Source organism: Myxine glutinosa, chromosome 2, assembly GCF_964187855.1.
Source record: "Myxine glutinosa chromosome 2, kmMyxGlut1.1, whole genome shotgun sequence".
Classification (NCBI taxonomy): domain Eukaryota; kingdom Metazoa; phylum Chordata; class Myxini; order Myxiniformes; family Myxinidae; genus Myxine; species Myxine glutinosa.
The window spans coordinates 117,865,535-117,888,932 of record NC_136262.1 but is presented as its reverse complement, the minus strand read 5'-3'; the positions used below and the strand labels follow the sequence as shown (position 1 = coordinate 117,888,932).

Genomic DNA, 23,398 nt, shown 5'->3' with positions numbered 1-23,398 from the left:
TATTTTACAACGCTTTATTTTATTATTTATTCATCAAGAACAACAAACATTATGCTTTGCAATACAAGTCGAGTTCATTCATTAGTTCAACATGGGAGGTTGATCAACACTGCATGTACTTTCGGATTTGTCCGCTGCTGTAATCGACGTTCTTCTCGTTCTTTCTTCAGCTGTTCAAATTCATCCTGCACCTCAGCTTGTGTACGGGTACGCTTCGCCACCTTATGTGCACGCGCACACGCGTGCACACACACACACACACACACACACACACACACACACACACACACACACACACACACACACACACACACACACACACACACACACACACACACACACACACACACACATATTATTGTGGATTCAATGCACGTTAGGGTCACCACAAGCCACCACATAGATTTCACCACCACAAGCTAGCTGTGGGTGCCTCCATAGGAGTGAACTGTAAAACGTACTGGGTTTGATATAATACTTAATGGGACTTTTAATATTCCATACAATAATGTAAGGTGAAACATTGAATACTGATCACATGTAGTGATTCTCAGTTGAAATAAGAGTTTAGTTTCGTGAAATGTAAAAGATGGAGGATAAAATGCACATGAGAGATGGATGGGAGAAGCATTGGAAAGTTTGCGGTGTACTGTACCTCCCAACCCTCCATGTCCAGACCGCGTTTACCGTAAATATCATAAATTGCTCTCGTCTGAGGATCACTCAGTACTAGGGTAGGGGGTAAAGAAATCAAAACGGGCACGAATCAAAAACGTTTCAGTTGCTTCATATTGGGATGCTGGAAGCAAATGCTCAAGTGTATCGGCGTGTCACGATAGTCATACCCTCGTAAGCACGGTGCAGACGCGTGAACATGGCATCGGCGTGCCGCTTGTCCACCGCAGAAGCATGTTTGTCTGGGTGGTAGACCATGCACAGGCGCCGGTAAGCAGCTTTTAGCTCCTCCTGCGTGGCCTGCGGAGAATATGAGGCAAAGGGTGAAGCGGCTTTGACGGCAATGGCATTGGATTATTTAATAAGATGTGTGACAGTCAGGTGGCATCCATGTTCACTGCTTTTGGAAGCAATTAATTAAAGAGCACAACGTAAAGAAAGGAAACACTTCTGTGAATAAAACCAAAGAACCTAATACAAATATAATAAAAGTCAAGGTGTGTGTCAATGACAGTACATTTAGATGGCAGGTAATCGAGCCATGGTATCATGACGAGTTTGCATGCACACACTCTAGTTTGGAGTTTTGATTATTATCCAGCACAGCACAATGATATACAATCAATGTGTGCCGGAAGGGCAGGGCGTTACAGTCCGTGGTTTGTGGTTAATCAGGTTTATATGTATACCTTCTCACCTACAGGTGACAATGCACCCCTAACCATCTCAATAACAAATGGGTACGTGCGTTATTGCACACGTGCTGTGTTCAGTGTATGGGTTTATTACAATCCCAGATGGACTGCACAGGGTCGACTCCCCATTGGTTAATAGTAATAATACTCCATACCCGTCATGCCATGGTATTACGAGTTAAACAAGTGGATTGTGACAACCTTCGAGTGGCACAGGTGAGTACAACACCACGGTGGATAACAAATCACATTACACAAGCAAATAACAAAAGGAAAATCACCACCATGAGGTTACCAAGTGTAAATCCATGGTTTGTATGAGGTGTAAATCCATGGTTTTGTAGCAAGTGTAAATCCATGGTTTTGTACCAAGTGCAAATCCATGGTTTTGTACCAAGTGTAAAGCCATGGTTTTGTTCCAAGTGTAAATCCATGGTTTTGTACCAAGTGTAAATCCATGGTTTTGTACCAAGTGTAAATCCATGGTTTTGTACCAAGTGTAAATCCATGGTTTTGTTCCAAGTGTAAAGCCATGGTTTTGTTCCAAGTGTAAATCCATGGTTTTGTTCCAAGTGTAAATCCATGGTTTTGTACCAAGTGTAAAGCCATGGTTTTGTTCCAAGTGTAAAGCCATGGTTTTGTTCCAAGTGTAAATCCATGGTTTTGTACCAAGTGCAAATCCATGGTTTTGTACCAAGTGTAAAGCCATGGTTTTGTACCAAGTGTAAAGCCATGGTTTTGTACCAAGTGTAAAGCCATGGTTTTGTACCAAGTGTAAAGCCATGGTTTTGTACCAAGTGTAAATCCATGGTTTGTATGAGGTGTAAATCCATGGTTTTGTAGCAAGTGTAAATCCATGGTTTTGTACCAAGTGCAAATCCATGGTTTTGTACCAAGTGTAAAGCCATGGTTTTGTTCCAAGTGTAAATCCATGGTTTTGTACCAAGTGTAAATCCATGGTTTTGTACCAAGTGTAAATCCATGGTTTTGTACCAAGTGTAAATCCATGGTTTTGTACCAAGTGTAAATCCATGGTTTTGTTCCAAGTGTAAAGCCATGGTTATGTTCCAAGTGTAAATCCATGGTTTTGTTCCAAGTGTAAATCCATGGTTTTGTACCAAGTGTAAAGCCATGGTTTTGTTCCAAGTGTAAAGCCATGGTTTTGTTCCAAGTGTAAATCCATGGTTTTGTACCAAGTGCAAATCCATGGTTTTGTACCAAGTGTAAAGCCATGGTTTTGTACCAAGTGTAAAGCCATGGTTTTGTACCAAGTGTAAAGCCATGGTTTTGTACCAAGTGTAAAGCCATGGTTTGTACCAAGTGTAAATCCATGGTTTGTACCAAGTGTAAATCCATGGTTTGTACCAAGTGTAGGGGGCCCCTTAGATTGAAACAAGACAAATGTAAAAAGTTGTCTTCACAGAACAAAAATGTCTGGGAGAGGTTAACTCGTCTGCTTCGAGACAACAATGCCTCTACCCCACCCATACCCACAATCTTTTCCTATTCGTTTATCCCCTTCCTTGTGTCTAACTGTTGCCCCACTGATGACTCTTTAACCTCCATCATCTCACTCTTCCATGAGCCTCGATAGTGTACAAGAAATAAAAACGTAAACCTGGATTGAGCAGACTCTCCATGACGAGTTGTTTTAATTTAATGGTTCCTTCACTGGCAGGTAACCATGAGATGGACAAGGACATACAAGGTACACCACCTGCTAGGACTCGACCTTAGGCCTGAAGAAGTGTGAAGGTCACAGATCAAACGGACGCCCGAGATCCAATCATTGTTGCAGTAAGTACCTCGTACTTGTACAGATTATCATCTAGTTCTTCTGGATATCTTTGTCTTTCTGAAATAATGGATGATCCCAACCGCCCTCGTCGATAAATTACATACAAAACCAGGCAAATACGTGCGCCAGGTGGTACAGATACAGGTAATAATGGTTCAGGTCACGGAATGAGTCTCATGGTTCGAGCATTGCCTGGAAATAAGAACCTCACGGCCTCTCATTTGGAACCGAGAATGTCCGAACAATCTGTTTGAGTGTGTCTTATCTCTGGTAAAGTGTCCGCACCTCCCTGCGGACGTTCAGCAGCGAGTAGAAGTCTCCATCCTCCACCTCGTCTTGCTCTTCGATGGGCGCCGCCATTGTGGGTCGAAAGAACGGCCGTAAAACGCAAAACTGCCGGGAACATGCGAAGTGTCGTAAAAGTAAGTCGTTTGTCAGGATCTAAATAGGCCACCTACCGTAAAGATATATTGCAACGCATTCCTTATTGGGATTAGTTAATTTGACAACACTGAGCTGAAAGCGTACGTTCGTTTAAAAATAGAAGAAAACGTCGCCGTGCGTGTTACTGAGTGGAATAAGAACAGGTGTCCTTGGAATTGCACACCAAAGTCGCTCGGCTTGTTTGGTAACGGAAGGACCTGCTCTCGCAGCACCATTCACTCTCACTCACTACTTAAGAGTTAAGTTACACCCAATTCAATCTCACTCGTACCGGACTCACAACTGAACAGGCTCCCAAATGCCCATTCCGCCACAACAAGGTTGCTTCATTGGTCGGTAAACCAACAAAGATGGAAGATAAAAACATCATTTTTCCTTTACCGAGTATTTTGTTTATGTATTTTTTTTGTATTTATTCGCTTTTTCTCTTGCAGGATTTGTTCAGCATCACCTGTTGAGCTTGTTTGCGGTAAGTGCAGCTGTAATAGCTTTTAGGGTGTGTTGAAGGCTGAATCGCGAAGCTCCACTGTTGTTCTCCTTCTTCCACATTTGTTTTAATCACATTTATTCAGGCTTTTTAACATTAAAATTTAAATGGGTTCGAATCCTGTAATCCGGGAGTGTGTTCAATTAATAAGCAGCTTGCTCTCGCTTGCCCATTGTGCCGTTCCTTATCAACGGTTTCGAATGGAGTGATTGTTTGACTGCTGAAGCCTCTTGGTACAGCCTGGCATTTTCGGTGTGTTCATTATATCATTAAAACGCTTATTTCTGAAGTTTGTAATCGGAACTTCTCTCCAGCTATTGCTCCTGTCGCCCTAAGATATGTGTGATACTATGTAGTTATGACTAACCCTTCCATATAAGCACACCTATGTCTCCAAATGTCTATAAGTGTGGAATAAAAGCTGAAAATCAGTGAAAAGTTTTGAATAACCCGCGCCATTTTGTTTTACGCACTGTGAGATGCTGCACTTGATGTTGATACCGAGGAGAGGAAGAAGACGTCCCGATGTGTGCCGGACGCGCAGCGAGCGACTCGAGAGGCATGCTACGCCTTTTAATACAAATATAAATGCGATCAGAAATGTAAAGGGGATACTTACGAGTAACCACACTATAAGAGACAATACTGCAGGTGAATACAAAGCGATATTCAGGAATCAGGAGATCTGCCAGAATGAATGTTGGTGCCAACTGACAATTATTTTGAAAGGAAGCGGAAAGAAAGAGGAAGGGCAAGTTAATTTGTATGAACATAAACACGATTTATGCCCGTGATTTTCACGGGTTACCGCTAGTTCTAATGGTTTCTCCTGACATAACAATATTTTCATGTATCAAAACACATTACATTGTGGCGGACACGATGACTCGCTGGCGCAGTGACATAATTCCGAGCACCAGTGGGTGTCGGCCACGCCCCAGGTGAGGCGTGGCCTCCGGATATACACGCGGGCTCGCAGTCCTGTCCAGAGCACGGCAGTGCTGACGAGTGAGCAAGCAATAAAGAGCTCGAGTTAACCCAAAGCGTTGTGGCCTACCTTTGTTTAACGTGTGTGCCCAGCACCACAACATCCTCTTTTGAAGGTAGTCTTCCAATACTCGACTTAGTTTACACTTTACACCAATATGGTAGTAAGGCCAGCTGGCCAGGACACACATGTTCAATCAAGATCTTTATTACACAGACAATGCTGAGTTATCACCGGACATGACGTCATCATGGTTTTTAAACAACTGACACCCAAGCCACGCCCCCACAGGTACCTCCGCAGTCGGTAGTTCCAATCACACCTTACTTTTCTTTAGTTGGATTTGGAGACTTGAAACCTTGTTTATTTATCCCTCGTTACCTCAGACCTTCGTTGCTATGGCGTATTCTTCAGGGGGTGGTCCTTCCAGTGCAGGATTGAGGAAAGACCGATGGGGTGAAGGAGGATCAAAGGTCAAGGGCCAGAGCCTCTATCAGGCGCCCGCGGAGCCAGCGGCCGTTAGGCGCCCCCCACAAATAAGGGCCCCCCACAAATAAGGGCCCCCCACATCGGCTTTCTTTAAAGTCCAGTTGTGCAACATTGACGTTTCCAATAACACAATCCTGCATACCGACTGGCTCCCAATCGCTTCACTGATGGGTTTAATCAAAGACATCATGTTGCACTTCACAACCACATGGTAAACATATCTGTAAATCGCAATTCTCAATGAGGATGAAAACTACAGTGACACACGCGAAAATCGGACCTTTCGTGGAAGAGTTGTTGTTGTTGTTGTTGTTGTTGTTTAAGTGCTGCTTCCGTGTCCGTCACGCCTTCTAAAATTTAAATGGTTCCTGCCGCCACACATTAAACATCTTCATCCAATTCATAAAGACAGACGGACTTTTAAAACAGAAACCTGTATCCTTATTGTTACGGATTTCTGTGGATTTATGTGAATTACTATTCAGGTCTTTGCTTATCAATGTGTAGTCGAGTAACGGTGGTTGTGATTAAAGGGTCAGGAGCCCTTCTGGGAAAAAGGAGACCGGAAACGGAAGAAGAAAAGACACGAGGTCCTGGAGAAGCGACGATCTTCTTCCTCTTCTTCCTCGCCCAGCTCCGACGAGAGTTGGTATCGATATTGAGCAGCGGGGAGGACGCTACGTTTGCTACGTTTGAAAGCCCGTCTGACAAAAGGAGTTACCTGCGCAGGGTACTTACCCCTTGAGATGTCAAGTTGCCGTGGGTCCGTGCACGGAACCCAGCGTCCGGCACAGTTCGCCTCACCGTCTACAAGGACGCGTACGGGTCGCACCTTGGGCCTCGCGCGCGTTGCAAGCCACGCTTGGTTTTGCCCCGTTGCGTGGCAAGGAGGTGTGCACTGCAGCAGCTGTCCCCGGTACGAGACGTGCACGTGTGGAGCACGGCCGCCCGGGGTTCGTTTCACCGCCCGCGTGCGGAGATCGAACTACAGGAGTACGGAGACATTGTGAGAGACATTGACCATGGAGGGAGTCGGGAGTGGGGCTCACGTGAGGAATGTATAAGATGGCCATCTTAGAGTTACTGTAGATGAGTTTACATCTTTGTAGTATTGATTGCTGATTGTTGATGGTTGTTGATTGCTCGGGGAATATATCATTGATTGTTCCGGATCCTTGGTGTGGGGTGTCTTATTGATTGGAATTCATATTGATTGCGTTACGAAAGCGCATAAATAATATATCTTTCTGGCGGAGTTCCTCTCACGGTCCGGGGGTCACCGAGACCAGGTAGTCACCGGGAGGACCACGGAACATTATGTTTATTTTTTAAAAAAATTTAAAGCGAGTTCATGAAGAAGATAAAAATCCAACTTTAGTTTTGCATGTAGCAAATGGGACCGACGTTTTTTCCCACACCATCCCAACATGGAGAGTACGAGCGTACTCTCTGATACAAGCTTACTCTCTGATACTAGCATACTCTCTGATACAAGCTTACTCTCTGATACTAGCGTACTCTCTGATACGAGGGTACTGTGGCGGGCACAAGGGACAATAATTCTGCGCACCAGTGGGTGGCGCGAGCGTCCAGGCGGGGAACGAAAGCGCATGCCCCGCCTTTCGACCGATCGGCCACGCCCGGGGACAAGGCGTGGCCTCGGGACATATATGCGGGCTCTAAGCTCGAACCCGCCCAGTGCTGAAGTGCGAGCTTTGAATAAATACTCTTGTTTGTACCAACGCGTTGTGGCCTACCTCTCTGGCAGCACCACAGCACCACACTGGTGACCCCGATTGGTTCAGCTGTTGCTGACCCCCAAACGCGCCATGGCTACCAACGCCGTCGCCGTCAAACTCCCCGAGTTTTGGGAAGCGCAAGCCGACGTTTGGTTTGTGCAGGCCGAAGCTCAATTTCAGCTCCGAGGCATCACGGCGGACGAGACCCGGTACTACCACGTGGTCGCCGCCCTCGGGCCCGGCACTGCCGCCCGAGTCGTGTCCATCCTTCGGCGCCCGCCGGGCGACCACAAGTACGAGGCGCTCAAACGTCTCCTCCTCGCCACGTTCGGGCTCACGGAGATCGAATGGGCCGACCGCCTCCTGGACCTTCCCGCCCTTGGTGACACACGACCATCCGTCCGGATGGAATTCATGCTGTCGCTGCTTGGAGACCAGCGCCCAGATTTTTTGTTCTGCGCACTTTTCCTACGCCAGCTACCTGCACAGGTGCGCCTCGCGCTGGCCGGTTCCAAACTAAGGAAACCCCGTGCCCTGGCTGGAGAGGCCGACAAGTATTTCGCGGCCTGTGACACGCGGTCGATGTACGGTGCTGCTGTAGTGGCTCCCGGTGTGGAGGCTCCAGCGCCCCCTGCTTCCCTTGTGGCCGCTGCTACGCCCCGCCCACTATTGCCGCCGCCGCCACCACCACCGCCGCCGACACGGCCGCCGTGGGGGCCACCGCCGCAAACCTGGTGCTACTACCATGCCAGGTTCGGCCGCAAGGCTAAAACGTGCCGCCCGCCGTGTTCTTTTGACAGGTCGGGAAACGACCGGCGCTCATTTGCGGCCAGGAGCGTCGACCATTCCGGCAGCCTCCTGTTCATCATGGACACCCTTGTCCGGGCGCCGTTTTCTTTGCGACACAGGAGCGCAGGTAAGCGTCCTCCCCGCCTCCACGTCCAACAAGCAAGCCGCGGGCTGGGGCCCCGCTTTGCTTGCCGCCAACGGTACACCCATCCGCACATTCAGGAAGCGTTGCGTCTCACTGTGGTTCAGAGGGCAGCGCTTTCAATGGTCGTTCGTGACTCCCAGCGTGCCAATGGCCCTGCTGGGCGCGGACTTCCTATGTGCGCATGGGCTGTTGGTCGACGTGAAGCGCAGACGTCTCGTCCAGGCCGAAACTTTCAGCTCGCTCGCTCGCTCGCTTGTTCGCTGAGCGGCTCATTGAGCGGCTCACTGAGCGGCTGACCGAGCGGCTTGCCAAGCGGCTTGCTGGAAGGTTCCGTCCTGGCGAGTTTAGTTTGCACGCTTCCGGCAGCGGACGACTTTACCCGCCTCCTAGCCAGTTTCCCGGCCCTCACGCGGCCCACCTACTCAGCGGTGGCCGTTAAACACGGGGTGGAGCACCATATACCCACGGTCGGGCCGCCGGTCTACGCCCGGGCACGCCGACTCGAACCCACGAAGCTTGCCGTGGCGAAAGCGGCGTTCGCCATGCTGGAGCGGCTGGGGATCGTACGGCGCTCCAACAGCGCTTGGGCTTCTCCTCTGCACATTGTGCCGAAGCCCGGCGGAGGATGGTGGCCGTGCGGGGACTACCGCCGGCTCAATGATGCCACCACCCCCGACCGCTACCCGGTCCTGCATATCCAGGACTTTTCCGCCCGGTTGGCAAACACGACCGTGTTTTCCAAGGTGGACCTCATCCGGGGCTACCACCAGGTCCCCGTACAACCGGGTGATGTCCCGAAGACGGCCGTCATCACCCCTTTCAGCCTCTTCGAGTTCCTGCGAATGCCTTTTGGGTTGAAGAATGCGGCCCAGGCGTTCCAACGGCTTATGGACAGCATCTTGCGCGACTTACCTTTCCTCTTTGTCTACCTGGACGACATCCTAGTCGGGAGCGCGTCCCGGGAGGAGCACCTGCTCCACCTCCGCACGCTTTTCGAACGCCTGGGCCAGCATGGCCTAATCATCAACCCCGCAAAGTGCCGTTTCAGCGTCCCCACCATCGACTTCTTGGGGCACTGCATCACCAGACACGGGGCCGTCCCTTTACCGGCCAAGGTGGAGGTGGTCAGGGATTTCCCGCGACCCCGCACGATCAAGGAGCTCCAGGAGTTCCTGGGCATGGTACATTTTTACCACGGCTTCGTGCCCCACGTCGCCCAGCTCCTCCGCCCCCTGCATGAGGCCCTCCGGGGCAAGCTGGGCAAAGGTGACATCGCCTGGTCGGAGCCGATGGCCACGGCGTTTGCGGGCGCAAAGCTGGCCCTGACCAATGCCACCATGCTGGCGCACCCGGCACCCGATGCGCCGATCGCCCTCACCACCGACGCGTCGGACTACGCGGTGGGCGCGGTGCACGAGCAGTGGGTGCATGGTGCTTGGCACCCGCTGGCGTTTTTTAGCCGGCAGCTTCGCCTGCACGAACGCCGCGACAGCACCTTCGACCGCAAGCTGCTCGGGCTCCACCTGGCGGTCCGACACTTCCGCCATCTGCTGGAGGGCCGCCCGTTCACGGCTTTCGTCAACCACAAGCCCCTTGTGTTCGCGATGGCCAAGGTCGCCGAGCCATGGTCGGCACGGCAGCAGCGTCACCTCTATGCCGTGTCCGAGTATACGACGGACATCCGTGACGTGGCGGGTAAAGACAACCCGGTGGCGGATTGCCTTTCCCGGTCCGTCGCGCACGCAGTCCACCTCGGGATCGACTATGCCCGGATGGCGGAGGACCAGACCGCCGACCCCGGCATCCAGGCCTTGCGGACCGCCGTCACGGGCCTCCGCGTCACCGAGGTGCCGTTCGACGCCGCGGGCGCGGCCCTCCTGTGCGACGTCTCCCTCGGCCGGCCTCGCCCCATCGTGCCCGCTGGCTGGCAGCGCCCAGTGTTCGACGTCATCCACGGCCTGTCCCACCCGGGCACGAAGGCCTCCCAGAAGCTCGTCGCGGCGAAGTTCGTCTGGCATGGCCTCAGGAATGACGTCCGCGACTGGGCCAGGACGTGCCTCGCGTGCCAGCCCGCAAAGGTCCACCGCCACACCCAGGCCCCGTTGGCCCCGTTTGCTGTGCCCGAGCGTCGGTTCGACCACGTGCACGACGACTTGGTGGGACCTTTGCCCCCCTCGCGGGGGTTCACCCACCTCCTCACCATGGTGGACCGCACCACACGGTGGCCGGAGGCAATCCCATTGGCGGCGACGTCTGCGGCTGATGTGGCGCAAGCCTTCGTCGCCACTTGGGTTTCCTGGTTCGGTGCCCCCTCGGACATCTCGTCCGACCGCGGCCCCCAGTTCACCTCGGAGCTCTGGGCCGCGGTGGCGCAAGGGCTCGGCGTAAAACTACACCGCACCACGGCCTACCACCCCCAGGCCAATGGCCTGTGCGAGCGCTTTCATCGCTCGATGAAGGCCGCGCTCCGGGCCAGCCTCCGCGACGGCAGCTGGGCCGACAGGCTCCCCTGGGTCCTGCTGGGCCTCAGCACGGCACCCAGGGACGACCTGTGCGCGTCCTAAGCGGAGCTGGTCTTCAGGCAACCACTGCGGGTACCGGGCGAATTTATCCCCGACTCCACGGCTCCTTGGTCCGCGGCGCAACAGCGCCCCGCCCTTCAGGAGACCGCCCGGAGGTTCGCCCCGGTGCCGACAGCACACCACGGTTGCCCGTCTTCCCACGTCGCCCCGGAGCTTCGCACGGCGGAGTACGTCTTCGTCCGGCACGACGCCCACCGGGCACCGCTACGGCCCCCGTACGACGGACCCTTCCCCTTGCTGGAGACCGGGGACAAATATTTCACTGTCGACTTCGGCGGTGCCCCGGATCGCATCTCCGTGGACCGCCTCAAGCTGGCCCACCTCGATCTGGACCACCCCCCGCAAGCGGCTCTGCCTCCGCGTTGAGGCTGCCCCCCGGCGATCGGACCCCCGGCACCCCCCAGCCCCGCCGTCCCGCTACCCCCCAGCTCTGCACGCATCGCCAGGGGGCGTTTCGGCCGGGTCATCCGGCTTCCCCGCAAACTCACCCTTCAGGTGCGCGGGAGTTCTGGGGGGGCACGTGTGGCGGGCACAAAGGACAATAATTCCGCGCACCAGTGGGTGGCGCGAGCGTCCAGGCGGGGAACGAAAGCGCATGCCCCGCCTTTCGACCGATCGGCCACGCCCGGGGACAAGGCGTGGCCTCGGGACATATATGCGGGCTCTAAGCTCGAGCCCGCCCAGTGCTGAAGTGCGAGCTTTGAATAAAGACACTTGTTTGTACCAACGCGTTGTGGCCTACCACTCTGGCAATCGAGTCGTGTGTGCACAGCACCACAGTACTCTCTGATACAAGCTTACTCTCTGATACTAGCGTACTCTCTGATTCGAGGGTACTCTCTGATACTAGCGTACTCTCTGATACTAGCGTACTCTCTGATACGAGCGTACTCTCTGATACAAGCTTACTCTCTGATACTAGCTTACTCTCTGATACGAGCTTAGGCCTACTCTCTGATACTAGCATACTCTCTGATACTAGCTTACTCTCTGATACTAGCTTACTCTCTGATACTAGCTTACTCTCTGATAGTAGCTTACTCTCTGATACTAGCATACTCTCTGATACTAGCTTACTCTCTGATACTAGCATACTCTCTGATACTAGCTTACTCTCTGATACTAGCATACTCTCTGATACTAGCATACTCTCTGATACAAGCTTACTGTCTTATACAAGCTTACTCTCTGATACTAGCGTACTCTCTGATACGAGGGTACTCTCTGATACTAGCTTACTCTCTGATACTAGCGTACTCTCTGATACAAGCTTACTATCTGATACTAGCTTACTCTCTGATACTAGCGTACTCTCTGATACCAGCGTACTCTCTGATACTAGCGTACTCTCTGATACTGGCTTACTATCTGATACTAGCTTACTCTCTGATATTAGCGTACTCTCTGATACCAGCGTACTCTCTGATACTAGCGTACTCTCTGATACGAGCGTACTCTCTGATACTAGCGTACTCTCTGATACTAGCGTACTCTCTGATACTAGCTTACTCTCTGATACCAGCGTACTCTCTGATACCAGCGTGCTCTCTGATAATAGCGTACTCTCTGATACTAGCTTACTCTCTGATACTAGCGTACTCTCTGATACTAGCGTCGGCCTACTCTCTGATACAAGCGTACTCTCTGATACTAGCTTACTCTCTGATACTAGCGTACTCTCTGATACTAGCATAGGCCTACTCTCTGATACGAGCGTACTCTCTGATACTAGCGTACTCTCTGATACTAGCATACTCTCTGATACTAGCTTACTCTCTGATACAAGCTTACTCTCTGATACTTGCGTACTCTTTGATACTAGCGTACTCTCTGATACTAGCTTACTCTCTGATACTACCGTACTCTCTGATACTAGCGTACTCTCTGATACTGGCTTACTCTCTGATACTAGCTTACTCTCTGATACTAGCTTACTCTCTGATACGAGCTTACTCTCTGATATTAGCGTACTCTCTGATACTAACGTACTCTCTGATACCAGCGTACTCTCTGATACCAGCGTACTCTCTGAAACTAGCGTACTCTCTGAAACTAGCGTACTCTCTGATACTAGCGTACTCTCTGATACTAGCGTACTCTCTGATACTAGCGTACTCTCTGATACTACCATACTCTCTGATACTAGCTTACTCTCCGATACTACCGTACTCTCTGATACTACTGTACTCTCTGATACCAGCTTACTCTCGGATACTAGCTTACTCTCTGATAATAGCTTACTCTCTGATAACAGCGTACTCTCTGATACTAGCGTACTCTCTGATACTAGCGTACTATCTGATTCTAGCGTACTCTCTGATACTAGCTTACTCTCTGATACAACGTACTTTCTGATACTAGCGTACTCTCTGATATTAGCTTACTCTCTGTGACTTCCGTACTCTCTGATACTACCTTACTCTCTGATACAAGCACACTCTCTGATGCTACCTTACTCTCTGATACCACCTTACTCTCTGATACCACCTTACTCTCTGATACCACCTTACTCTCTGATACCACCTTACTCTCTGATACTAGCATGCTCTCTGATACAAGCGTACTCTCTGATGCTAGTGTACTCTCTGATACGAGTGTACGCTCTGATACAGGCATACTCTCTGATACTAGCGTACTCTCTGATACCAGCTTACTCTCTGATACTAGCGTACTCTCTGAAACTAGCGTACTTTCTGATACTAGCGTACTCTCTGATGCAAGTGTACTCTCTGATACTAGTGTACTCTCTGATACTAGCGTACTCTCCGATACTAGCGTACTCTCCGATACTAGCGTACTCTCTGATACTAGCGTACTCTCTGATTCCAGCTTACTCTCTGATACTAGCGTACTCTCTGATACTAGCGTACTCTCTGATACTAGCGTACTCTCTGATACTAGTGTACTCTCTGATACTAGCATACTCTTTGATACCATCGTACTCTCTGATAATTGTGTTCTCTCTGATACCAGCATACTCTCTGATACTAGCGTACTCTCTGATACCAGCGTACTCTCTGAAACTAGTGTACTCTCTGATACTAGCGTACTCTCTGATACCAGTATACTCTCTGATACTGGCGTGCTCTCTGATACCAGCATACTCTCTGATACCAGCGTGCTCTCTGATAGCAGCGTACTCTCTGATACCAGCGTACTCTCTGATACCAGCGTACTCTCTGATACCAGCGTACTCTCTGATACCAGCGTTCTCTCTGATACCAGCATACTCTCTGATACTAGCATACTCTCTGATACTAGCATACTCTCTGATACCAGTGTACTCTCTGATACTAGTGTACTCTCTGATACTAGCGTACTCTCTGATTCTTCAGCTGAAGATCTGTCACCATAATATTAGCCCTCCAATAGAAAGGGCCGCCACGTGAGGTTTGCTGGGGGCCACCCACATACCTCACGGAGGCTCTGGGTGAAGGAGGATCAAAGGTCAAGGTCGCATGAAATAATCAATCTTCATCCTATTAACTTAAAATTTGAACATGATTTGCATATTGGGTCACTGAAACCTATTGGTTGAGGTCAAAAGGTCAAGTTCACATGAAGTTATTTCATCCTATTAACTTGAAATTTGATACTAGCTTACTACAAATATAATTTGCACATTGCGTCACTGACCTGGTTCACCAAAAATCAGAAAGATCGATTTCGTCCTTTTGACAGACATGTCAATGGTTTCCATGACAACAATTTCAGCCCATTGTAATCAAATAGGACTTTTTGTGAATTTATTATCAACAAATCTCAGAAATCTTTCAAGATATCTTATTGAAACTTGCACAGACTATTTGTACGCATGTGTAGTATATGTGTATAAAATCTGGTCAAAATTTGTCTCAGTATCTGCTACGTCGAAGTATTTGGTCTAAGTATTTGGATTTTTCAAGTATCGGCGACAACATCATTATTGTTGGTTTATCAGCCTGCCATCACTCTCACCTCCTCCATGAGCCTCGATCGCTTGACACCTGCCATCACTCTCACCTCCTCCATGAGCCTCGATCGCTTGACACCTGCCATCACTCTCACCTCCTCCATGAGCCTCGATCGCTTGACACCTGTCATCACTCTCACCTCCTCCATGAGCCTCGATCGCTTGACACATGCCATCACTCTCACCTCCTCCATAAGCCTTGATCGCTTGACACCTGTCATCACTCTCACATCCTCCATAAGCCTTGATCGCTTGAGACCTGAGTAGATGATAAATGTTGTTCCTGGGACAGCCCCAAATCTCCATTCACTTACATGTAAATTTTCCTCTCACCATCACTTTTCTTCATTTCCCCTTAACACCTCTATTCCTTCCCCCCTTGGTCTTATGGGCCTTTTACTCTTACTATCAATGATCATTGTTGTTTAGTAGACCACTCAAACATCGATCCTACAAATATTTGTTTATGTGTGGGAAATAATTTAATTCTCTTACCACTGCCATCACCATCTAATACATTAACAAAAACGATGTTTGCGTTTGGTTCTTTATTAAGATATTTTAACTGAGTTAAGATAAAATTATAAACCTCCCTCAATGTTCTTGTTTGAGCGCCTCCTGTGCCAAACACCATTTTAAAATTAAAGTATATATTTTCCTGACAACCATCAAAGTTTTCTGTCCACTCAAAAATATTTCCATCTTTTTTACCCAACTCACCGGTATTTAAATTAATTCTCTTATTTGTTTTGTGAACTTTTTTACCAGTTGCCTTTTCAATTATACCTATTTGATATTTTTCACATTCATTATGTTTTCCATTTTTATACCAAGGTTGATTACACCTCCACTCTTTAGTCTGGTTGATACTTGGTTCTATCATCTATATAATAGTAAGAAAAGGTGGCGGTAGCCCATTAAAATCCCTAACCCCCTTTTTAACTTATCACTTATATATATTTTAACACTTATAACCATAATGGAGACTATCAATTCCATTTTCTAAAATAAACCTCTTATCATCAAAAGCCCCCAATGCTTTCTTATTTATCTCTTCTGTATATAATTTATGTTTATAACTTCTTATTCCATTAATCTTTCTAAACGCTTCTTTCTTTGTTGTTAAACAGTTATAATAATCCTTAAAGTTTATTGTTTCTTTAATAACATTTTTCTTTACACCTTTTAACTTCTTATCAGTCTTTTCAACGTTATTCACAATGTATTTATAAGCATAAGCCTTGGACCTCAATCCCACAAATTCACTCATAACATTTCCTCCTAATTCATCCTTGAACTTTCCAATCACCTTTTTATTTTTAGAAGAGAACAACTCACTCTCTGGGCTGTAATTACTAGTGTCATAGATATTAATGTCCTTTTTCATGTCTGAATAAACATCATCAGTATTAATTTTCAAAATAAAACTATCTGTATCCATATAAAGTAGATTAACATCATTTTGATATTTCTTCCTCAAGATTTGATATTTGATATTTCTTCCTCAATAAAAGTAATCATACATGAATGACTTTGATAAATCAAGAATTGATGTTCCAATATAAATAGGTTTGTCCATTTCAATACTCTCTTTAACCAAATGGATCGCACAAAAGTTCTCAGTAAAGACCTCGGCTCTTATAAAACTCGGTCTATTAATTAATTTTGATGCTTGTTCCCAAGATGTTGATAGTCTGATATTTTGTCTTTTCCTCACATTCTCCATGGTCTTACCAAAGACCGCATTATTCATCAATTTATAAAAGTCTTTCTAAAAATCTGTTTTTGACTCTGTTCTTCTTTGTGTATTAAAATCAATGTACTCCTTTAGCCAATGACTTTGATTGAACTTTAGAACCCTATGGATCTTCTCTAATCTTAGACCTTTTGATAAATATTGTCGCAAATTTATTTGGTGTAGAACATAATTTTTCTTGTTACATAATGTAGTAAGTAATTTTTCTGTTGATTCACCTATATCAAACGATCGTTGATGATCACTCAACCATTCTTTCTTTGGACTTTCTTTCTCACAAGCAAATGGAAGATCTTTATGTTTGATATGAAGTTCTTCAGGATATTTTAAATTGACCTCAAAATAATAACCAACCTTTGAATCATCCAATTCTTTTTGTGTAGAGATGCATACATCTTGTAAAACCTTTTTGTAGTCTTTTTCCTTTACCCATCTAAGTTTTCCATAAGGAAGAGCTTGAGACATTGCCCAGCCATACAAGTTGTTTGCGTCATAGTACATCAAGTAAGAACTCTCTTTCGTTGAATCATAATTTGGAAGATATTTGTTATTTGCTTTTGCGTATCTGCTCGAGCAGACTTGTGAAATTCCACCTCTTTTTGCCTTTTCAATCATCAAAAGCATATCAACATCGGTTATCAAATCCAAAGCTTGTTTTGTCATTTTCAACATCGCGCTCCAAGCCAATCCAGGTGCTGTGTAGTAGTGAGCAGGATCCAATCCATATCCAGTGCGACAAACAGATCTAAAGGCTTCAAATACATCGGCCAATAAAAGCACATCCGTTTTGAGATACAAATCGTGATACTCGCCAAGATTCTTGATGTTATATTTTTCCCAAACATTTTGTGCGTGTACATAATCTTTATCAGATATATGACTGTTGTTTAATTTGTTATAGAAATTTTCTTTTAAAGGAAGTTGTGTTTCATTGAATCTCTCAAATGAGTCCATATAGTCATAGGGGTAAATTCCCTTTTGTGTTAGTAAATCTTTATCTGAAAAATACTCTGAAAGACATGGAAACTCTTTTAGATTTTGAACCAAGTTAGCCAATGGACTTGCCATGAATTTAAATGTATCAAGAAATCTGATATGAGTAATAGGAGATGTGTGAATTGTTTTTGTGAATGAAATGTATTTCTGATCCGTGTTAGGAATTGCTCAAATGTGCCCAGATGTCTTTGAAAGTTCATTAATAAATAGATGCGTATCATAATGAGCATTGTTATGAAGAAAGACAGGAATGAAAGAGGGGAGTTTATAATTAATATTACAACTTTGATGAGCCGGACCTCTATATTTACCAGTGAGATGGCAATGATCTCTAACCTTTAAACCTTTACCAAATTTTTCCTCACAAATATGACAGACATTGTTTTTTCTAAATTCCCTTTTCTCCTCACTCGTCAAGGACATTGGTTTATTGGTTTCTCTCATTATCTTGGTTAATCGAACAGTCTTTTTCTAGTCGTTTCACAAACTCCTCTGGGGTATTTGAGCCTCTATACACCTCTAACTTGTTATATTTATCACCAACGGATGATTTGATATCATAACAAAAACCACAAGGAGTATGTTTTTGATATTTATTTGTGTATGATTCTTTTGGATCTGGAGAAGCAGTATCAATTTTTTCTAGAATACTTTCAAAATCAGCATATATAACAAATGGATGTTTTATTGTTTTCTTTTCATATTTGAATGTGATATTTGAGCCTTCTTTCGGCATATTGATTACCGTTGATTTATGTTCACCACAATAATTTGAATGTTTATCTAATCTTTCTTGTGTATGGAAGAAGTTAAGACAACGCAAACAAATATATATTTTATTTGTTCTTTTACATACTTGTGGTTTTATTAATTTAGCAATATCTTTGATGTATGTATAATGTGAATTTTCCTCTGAATTAAAATATCGAAGATTAATAAGAGTTTGTTTACAATTGTCAGAAAGCTTTAAAACCTGAATGTTGTTTGTTTCTGTTAGACCATAAACATTAACTGATAAATTAATCAACTTTTCAAATTTAGGAATATCATTTAAAGCCATAGGAAACTTTAGATCTTTCGTATTTAATGTATTCTCATATTTTTTATAATGAGATACTCTTTCATCATGAAAATGTGGAGGATGTAAGTGTGCTAGAATAGACCAGAGAAAACATTTATTGTCTTTATTTTTGATATTGATAACTGCTTTTCTATTTTTGATAACACTGGGTAAATCAATGTAAGAGGAAGCTTTTAGAGGATCTGATTTAAGAATATGAATGTCTATGTAAATAATTTTTCCTATATTGAATCCACTTCCTACGATTGAATTATCCACATCTTGCTCTTGTTTAATAAGTTCATCATAGACTCCTGATGTTTTAAAATCTTGATATGAAGATATAAAGTGTGGCTCAGTTCTCATGTATGGTGTATCTATAACTCCTTCGTCCTTTGTCATTTCTAATTTTACTCCCATATAAAATTTAAGTGGTTTCATTTCTTTTAGTGTTTTTTCAATCAACGTTTGAACAGCAGGTTTAACTATTTCTACAGCATCAACTATAGACTCTGGTTCAGGAGGTTTGAAGTTAAAGACTCTTATTTTAATATGTCCTTTGAATGCGCCATCTGAGTTTTTAGTTGTGATAAATTTTGATAAATGTAGATTTGTTTCAAGATGTATTTCGAAGCCTTTCTTGAGGATATTTTATGACAGACAGAACAGTGTTTTGTTTCCTTCTGAATAGGAGCTAGTCGGTGAAGTAGATTAAATGTGTGTTTGTTAGTTTTAAGGTGTCTTTTGTATTGTTTATATTCTTGTTCACAAACGTCGCAATACGTTGCTTTGATCATATTTATATAGTAAAATTATACTTAAAACAAAGTGCCTTTTTAAAGATGAAACTGTGCTTAAAGTAAAACACTTATAGAAGAAACTGTGCTTTGAAGAAAGTGCCTTTTTTACAGGCTTTTTATATATGAAACTATACTTGAAGTAAAACACCTTTTTACAGGTATACTAAAAGTAAAGCGCTTTTTAATCACAAAATTCAACACTAAAATCATCATCATCACTATCATCTAAGTTCAATGAGAACACAGTATCATTTGTGTACACTGAATTATCATCACTAAAATCACTATCACTATCACTTTCACTATCACTCATTGATTCACTATCATCATCAATAAAACTACTCTCATAACTATCATTTGAACACAAACTATTAGTATCATAACTATCTTTAGATCCTAGACTCTCAGTATCATATTCAGATCCTAGACTCTCAGAGTATTGACTGTCAATATCACTCATTTACATACCATTAAACTTCCATCAATATCTATATATTTTCTTTCATTAGAACTAATAACCACAATATTTTTTACATTAAATGTTATTTTCAAATAATCTCTAATAATCAGGGTACGGAATGATAGTTCACCACTAATATTCATATTATTAATTTCACCCACATCTTTGGGTCTATTAAAGAATATACAAATGTTTCCTCTAGAATCGTTGATGGTCTTATCATTCATTTTCAAAGCTTCTTTATCAATGATCTTTTCAAGCTTTGAGTAAATTGCCAGTAGTTGTGGAGAAACTTTTGTCAAATTTACTTTAATAGAGTTATTAATTAACATAGCTTGTCCCGTAAAAGTTTTTTTTTTTTTTTTTTTGTATACAAGATCGAGGCTCGTGAAAGAGCGAACATTAATCACACAGAAAGACAAACCGACACATAAAACATATAACATCGGGAGCGGTAGACACGATGGGGAGAGAGGGGGAAGGACACAAACACAACATTTGAGAGCAGGGACCGAGAGACATGGAGACATGGAGACATGGAGACATGGAGACATGGAGACATGGAGACATGGAGACATCGAGAGATCTGAGAGAGGGCGAGGGCTTTGGGGGGGGGGGCATGGGAAGGGGGCGGTGGGAGAGGTATAAAACATATGGACACTGCCAGGACTTCCAGGAAAGAAGTTGGCATTTCAAACAAGGTGGATCTGGGGTGAATTAGCGGGGGTAGAAAAGATCAAGGTTTTGGATGGGGGAAGATAAGAGATGGTGGTGAACAGCTGTTTTAAAGACCTGGAGGGAGGAGTGGGATTGAAGGGAGTGAGGGAGTTTGTTCCAGAGGCGGGAGAAAAGAGGAATGAAAGAGTGAAGGTGAGCAGAGAGCCGAGATTTCGGCAGTTTAACCATCAGAGGGTTGCTGGCAGATCTTGTGCGACCTGTAGGAATATTTGGGGGACAGAGCACAGAGAGAGCTGGGGGTGCAAGGCCGGAGAGGAGTCGGTAGAAGACAGAAAGACCACCTACCTGCCTGCGGTGAGTGAGTGAAAGGCCCTCAGAGATAGCTTCATCGAGGGAGATTCCAATAATTCTGAAAGCTTTGGTTTCAACAGCGTGAAGCCGAGCTAGGTGTGAGGCAGGAGCACCGGCCCATAGGGGAGAACAGTATTCCATTGAGCTGCGGATGAAAGCCTTGTATGTGGTGAGGAGCTCAGGTGTGCCGAGGAAGGACTTCGCACGACGGAGGATGCCCAGTCGGCGACAGGCTTTGGAGGCCAGCTTGGAAATGTGGTTTTCCCAAGAAAGATCATGGCAGATAGTGAGACCCAAAAGCTTGAGCGACAGAACTTCTTGGAGAGGATTGTTGAGAAAGTAGATGGGAGGTTTGTCCAGTCGATCTTTTCGGAGAGACATAGTAAGAGTGTGAGATTTGTCAGGATTGAAAGACATGTTCCACTTGTTTGACCAGTCTGTGATTTTGTCCAAGTCTTCAGAGAGTGAGGAGGCTGCAGACTGCCGATCTGAGGGAAGAGGAATGGAGCGGCAGAGAGTGGAGTCATCAGCAAAGAGATAGAGAGGATTTTCAAGAGAGTCAGAGAGATCATTGATGAAGACCAGAAAAAGCACGGGGCCCAGAACACTGCCTTGGGGAACTCCAGCCTGAACAGGAAGAGGAGATGAGAGAAACCCATTCAGGGCCACACGTTGATGACGACTAGAGAGGAAGTCCGCCAGCCATGCGTGGAGATTTCCATGGATACCAAAGGAGGAGAGTTTGGTGAGCAGAGCGGGGTGCCAGACCGTGTCGAAGGCACGTGATATGTCGAGGGAGACAGCTCTAATTTCCTGTTTGGCATTGAGGACCTCCATCCATTGTTGAGACAGCAGAAGCAGCATGTCCAGAGTAGAGTGACCTGGTCTGAAACCAAATTGATGATCAGAGATCAAGCCATTGGAGAAGAGGAAAGATTTCATATCCGAAGCAATGATGGAAATCCATGACTTTGCTGATAATTGGGAGAGGGCTGATTGGTCTGTAGTTGCTAGGATCTGTTTTTGCACCTTTTTTGTGCAAAGCGGTGATGTTGGCTGATTTCCAAGCAGATGGCAGTTGACCTTGAGCAAAAGAGAGGGTGAAGAGAACAGAGAGAGGGTGAGATAGAGCGGCAGAGCAGGATTTTAGGACCCGTGGGCTGATGCCGTCGGGTCCAGTTGCAGAATCAGAGTCGAGGGTTGACAGAAACTTTTCCACCTTGTCAGGAGGAAAGGACACGGAGTCCAGGAGCAGCAGGGTACGACTGGGTATGGTGGGTACAGAGAGGGATGGGTTTGGGACACAAGATTTAGAGGCAAACACAGAGTTGAGGCATTCAGCTTTTTCACGTGCGGAGTCAGCTGTGTAGCCGTTTGAGGTAAGGGAGGGGATGGAGGGGGAACAAACACCAGAAACGGATTTGACCAGACGCCACCAGGATTTCGAAGAGGGAGACAGATAAGAGAGTTCGGTCTTGAGAACGGAGAGATATTGTTTCCTGGCTCTCCTGAGGGTGGACACACACTTGTTTCGGGCTTTGTGAAAGGAAATGAGATTTCCTTCCGTTGGATTTGCTTTCCAGGAGACGAAGGCAAGTTGTTTCTGGGCAACAGCCTCACCACAAGATTCCGTGTACCATGGACGGGAGGAAGGGTATGACAACTGAAGACGAGATGGGATAAATCTGTGCATGAGAGAGAGCAATTTACTTTGGAAGAATTCCCAGGATGAGTTGATGTCAGAGGTGGTAGAGATGGGAGACCAGTTCAGATGATTGATGGCTGCTTGAAGACCGTGCCAGTTGGCCTGAGTGAAATGCCAGACTCGTCGACGCTGAGCAGGCTCCCTGAGGATGGTCAGAGAGATGTCCACTTTAACAAGGACATGATCAGATGATCCGATTGGAGCAGAAGAAGAGCAGCAGACATTTTCAGGGAAGTTAGTCATAACCAAGTCCAGAAGAGAAGAAATTTAATAAAAGGACACATGTTATTCTCCATTATGGGTTTAATCCAAAAATTTCCATATTTATCTTTGTTCAATTTAACATATTTGACATATTTTTCTGCTGGTACCGAAGTAGAGATTGATTGAAATTTGTCTTTTGTGTTTTTAAACATTGTATTTATTAGCTAAAAAACTTGCATTTAGTTTCAGTAAAAATTTACTATATAAATATGATAGAAGGATATTTAGAATTTCCAGACTCTCCATATGATAAATTAGAGAATTGTCCGGCTTATGATAGAGTGGGGCTTAATGATGAGAATTCATATAAACAATGTTTATTCTGTGATTATCTTCTAATTAATGATAATAATAAAATATATATATATATATAACTCTTTTAAATTAGAACCAAAAATGAATTACTTTACAAGATTAATAAGAGAGATGAATGTTAAGCATTATGATGATAATACGCCATTTCTTTCAAGGGAAGAGACTCTTTGTATTGAGGAAATGTATAAGGGTTTAATGATATTTATTATTCAAAATAATTTTAATGGAAA

The 23,398-nt window shown here is 45.5% G+C and overlaps 1 protein-coding gene across 1 annotated transcript in view; it reads right to left on the bottom strand.

Annotated features, from left to right (window-relative positions):
- Positions 1 to 3,958, bottom strand: part of DNAJC11 (DnaJ heat shock protein family (Hsp40) member C11) — a 53,329-nt gene extending 49,371 nt beyond the window's left edge. The window contains exons 1-5 of the mRNA XM_068107323.2: positions 3,884 to 3,958; positions 3,454 to 3,561; positions 846 to 975; positions 656 to 729; positions 120 to 221 (exon numbers count right to left, since the gene is read on the bottom strand). Coding sequence (XP_067963424.2) covers positions 120 to 221; positions 656 to 729; positions 846 to 975; positions 3,454 to 3,528 — 381 coding nt within the window. The 5' untranslated portion in view covers positions 3,529 to 3,561; positions 3,884 to 3,958. The remainder of the gene's footprint in view (positions 1 to 119; positions 222 to 655; positions 730 to 845; positions 976 to 3,453; positions 3,562 to 3,883) is intronic.
- Between the last annotated feature and the right edge of the window lie 19,440 nt (positions 3,959 to 23,398).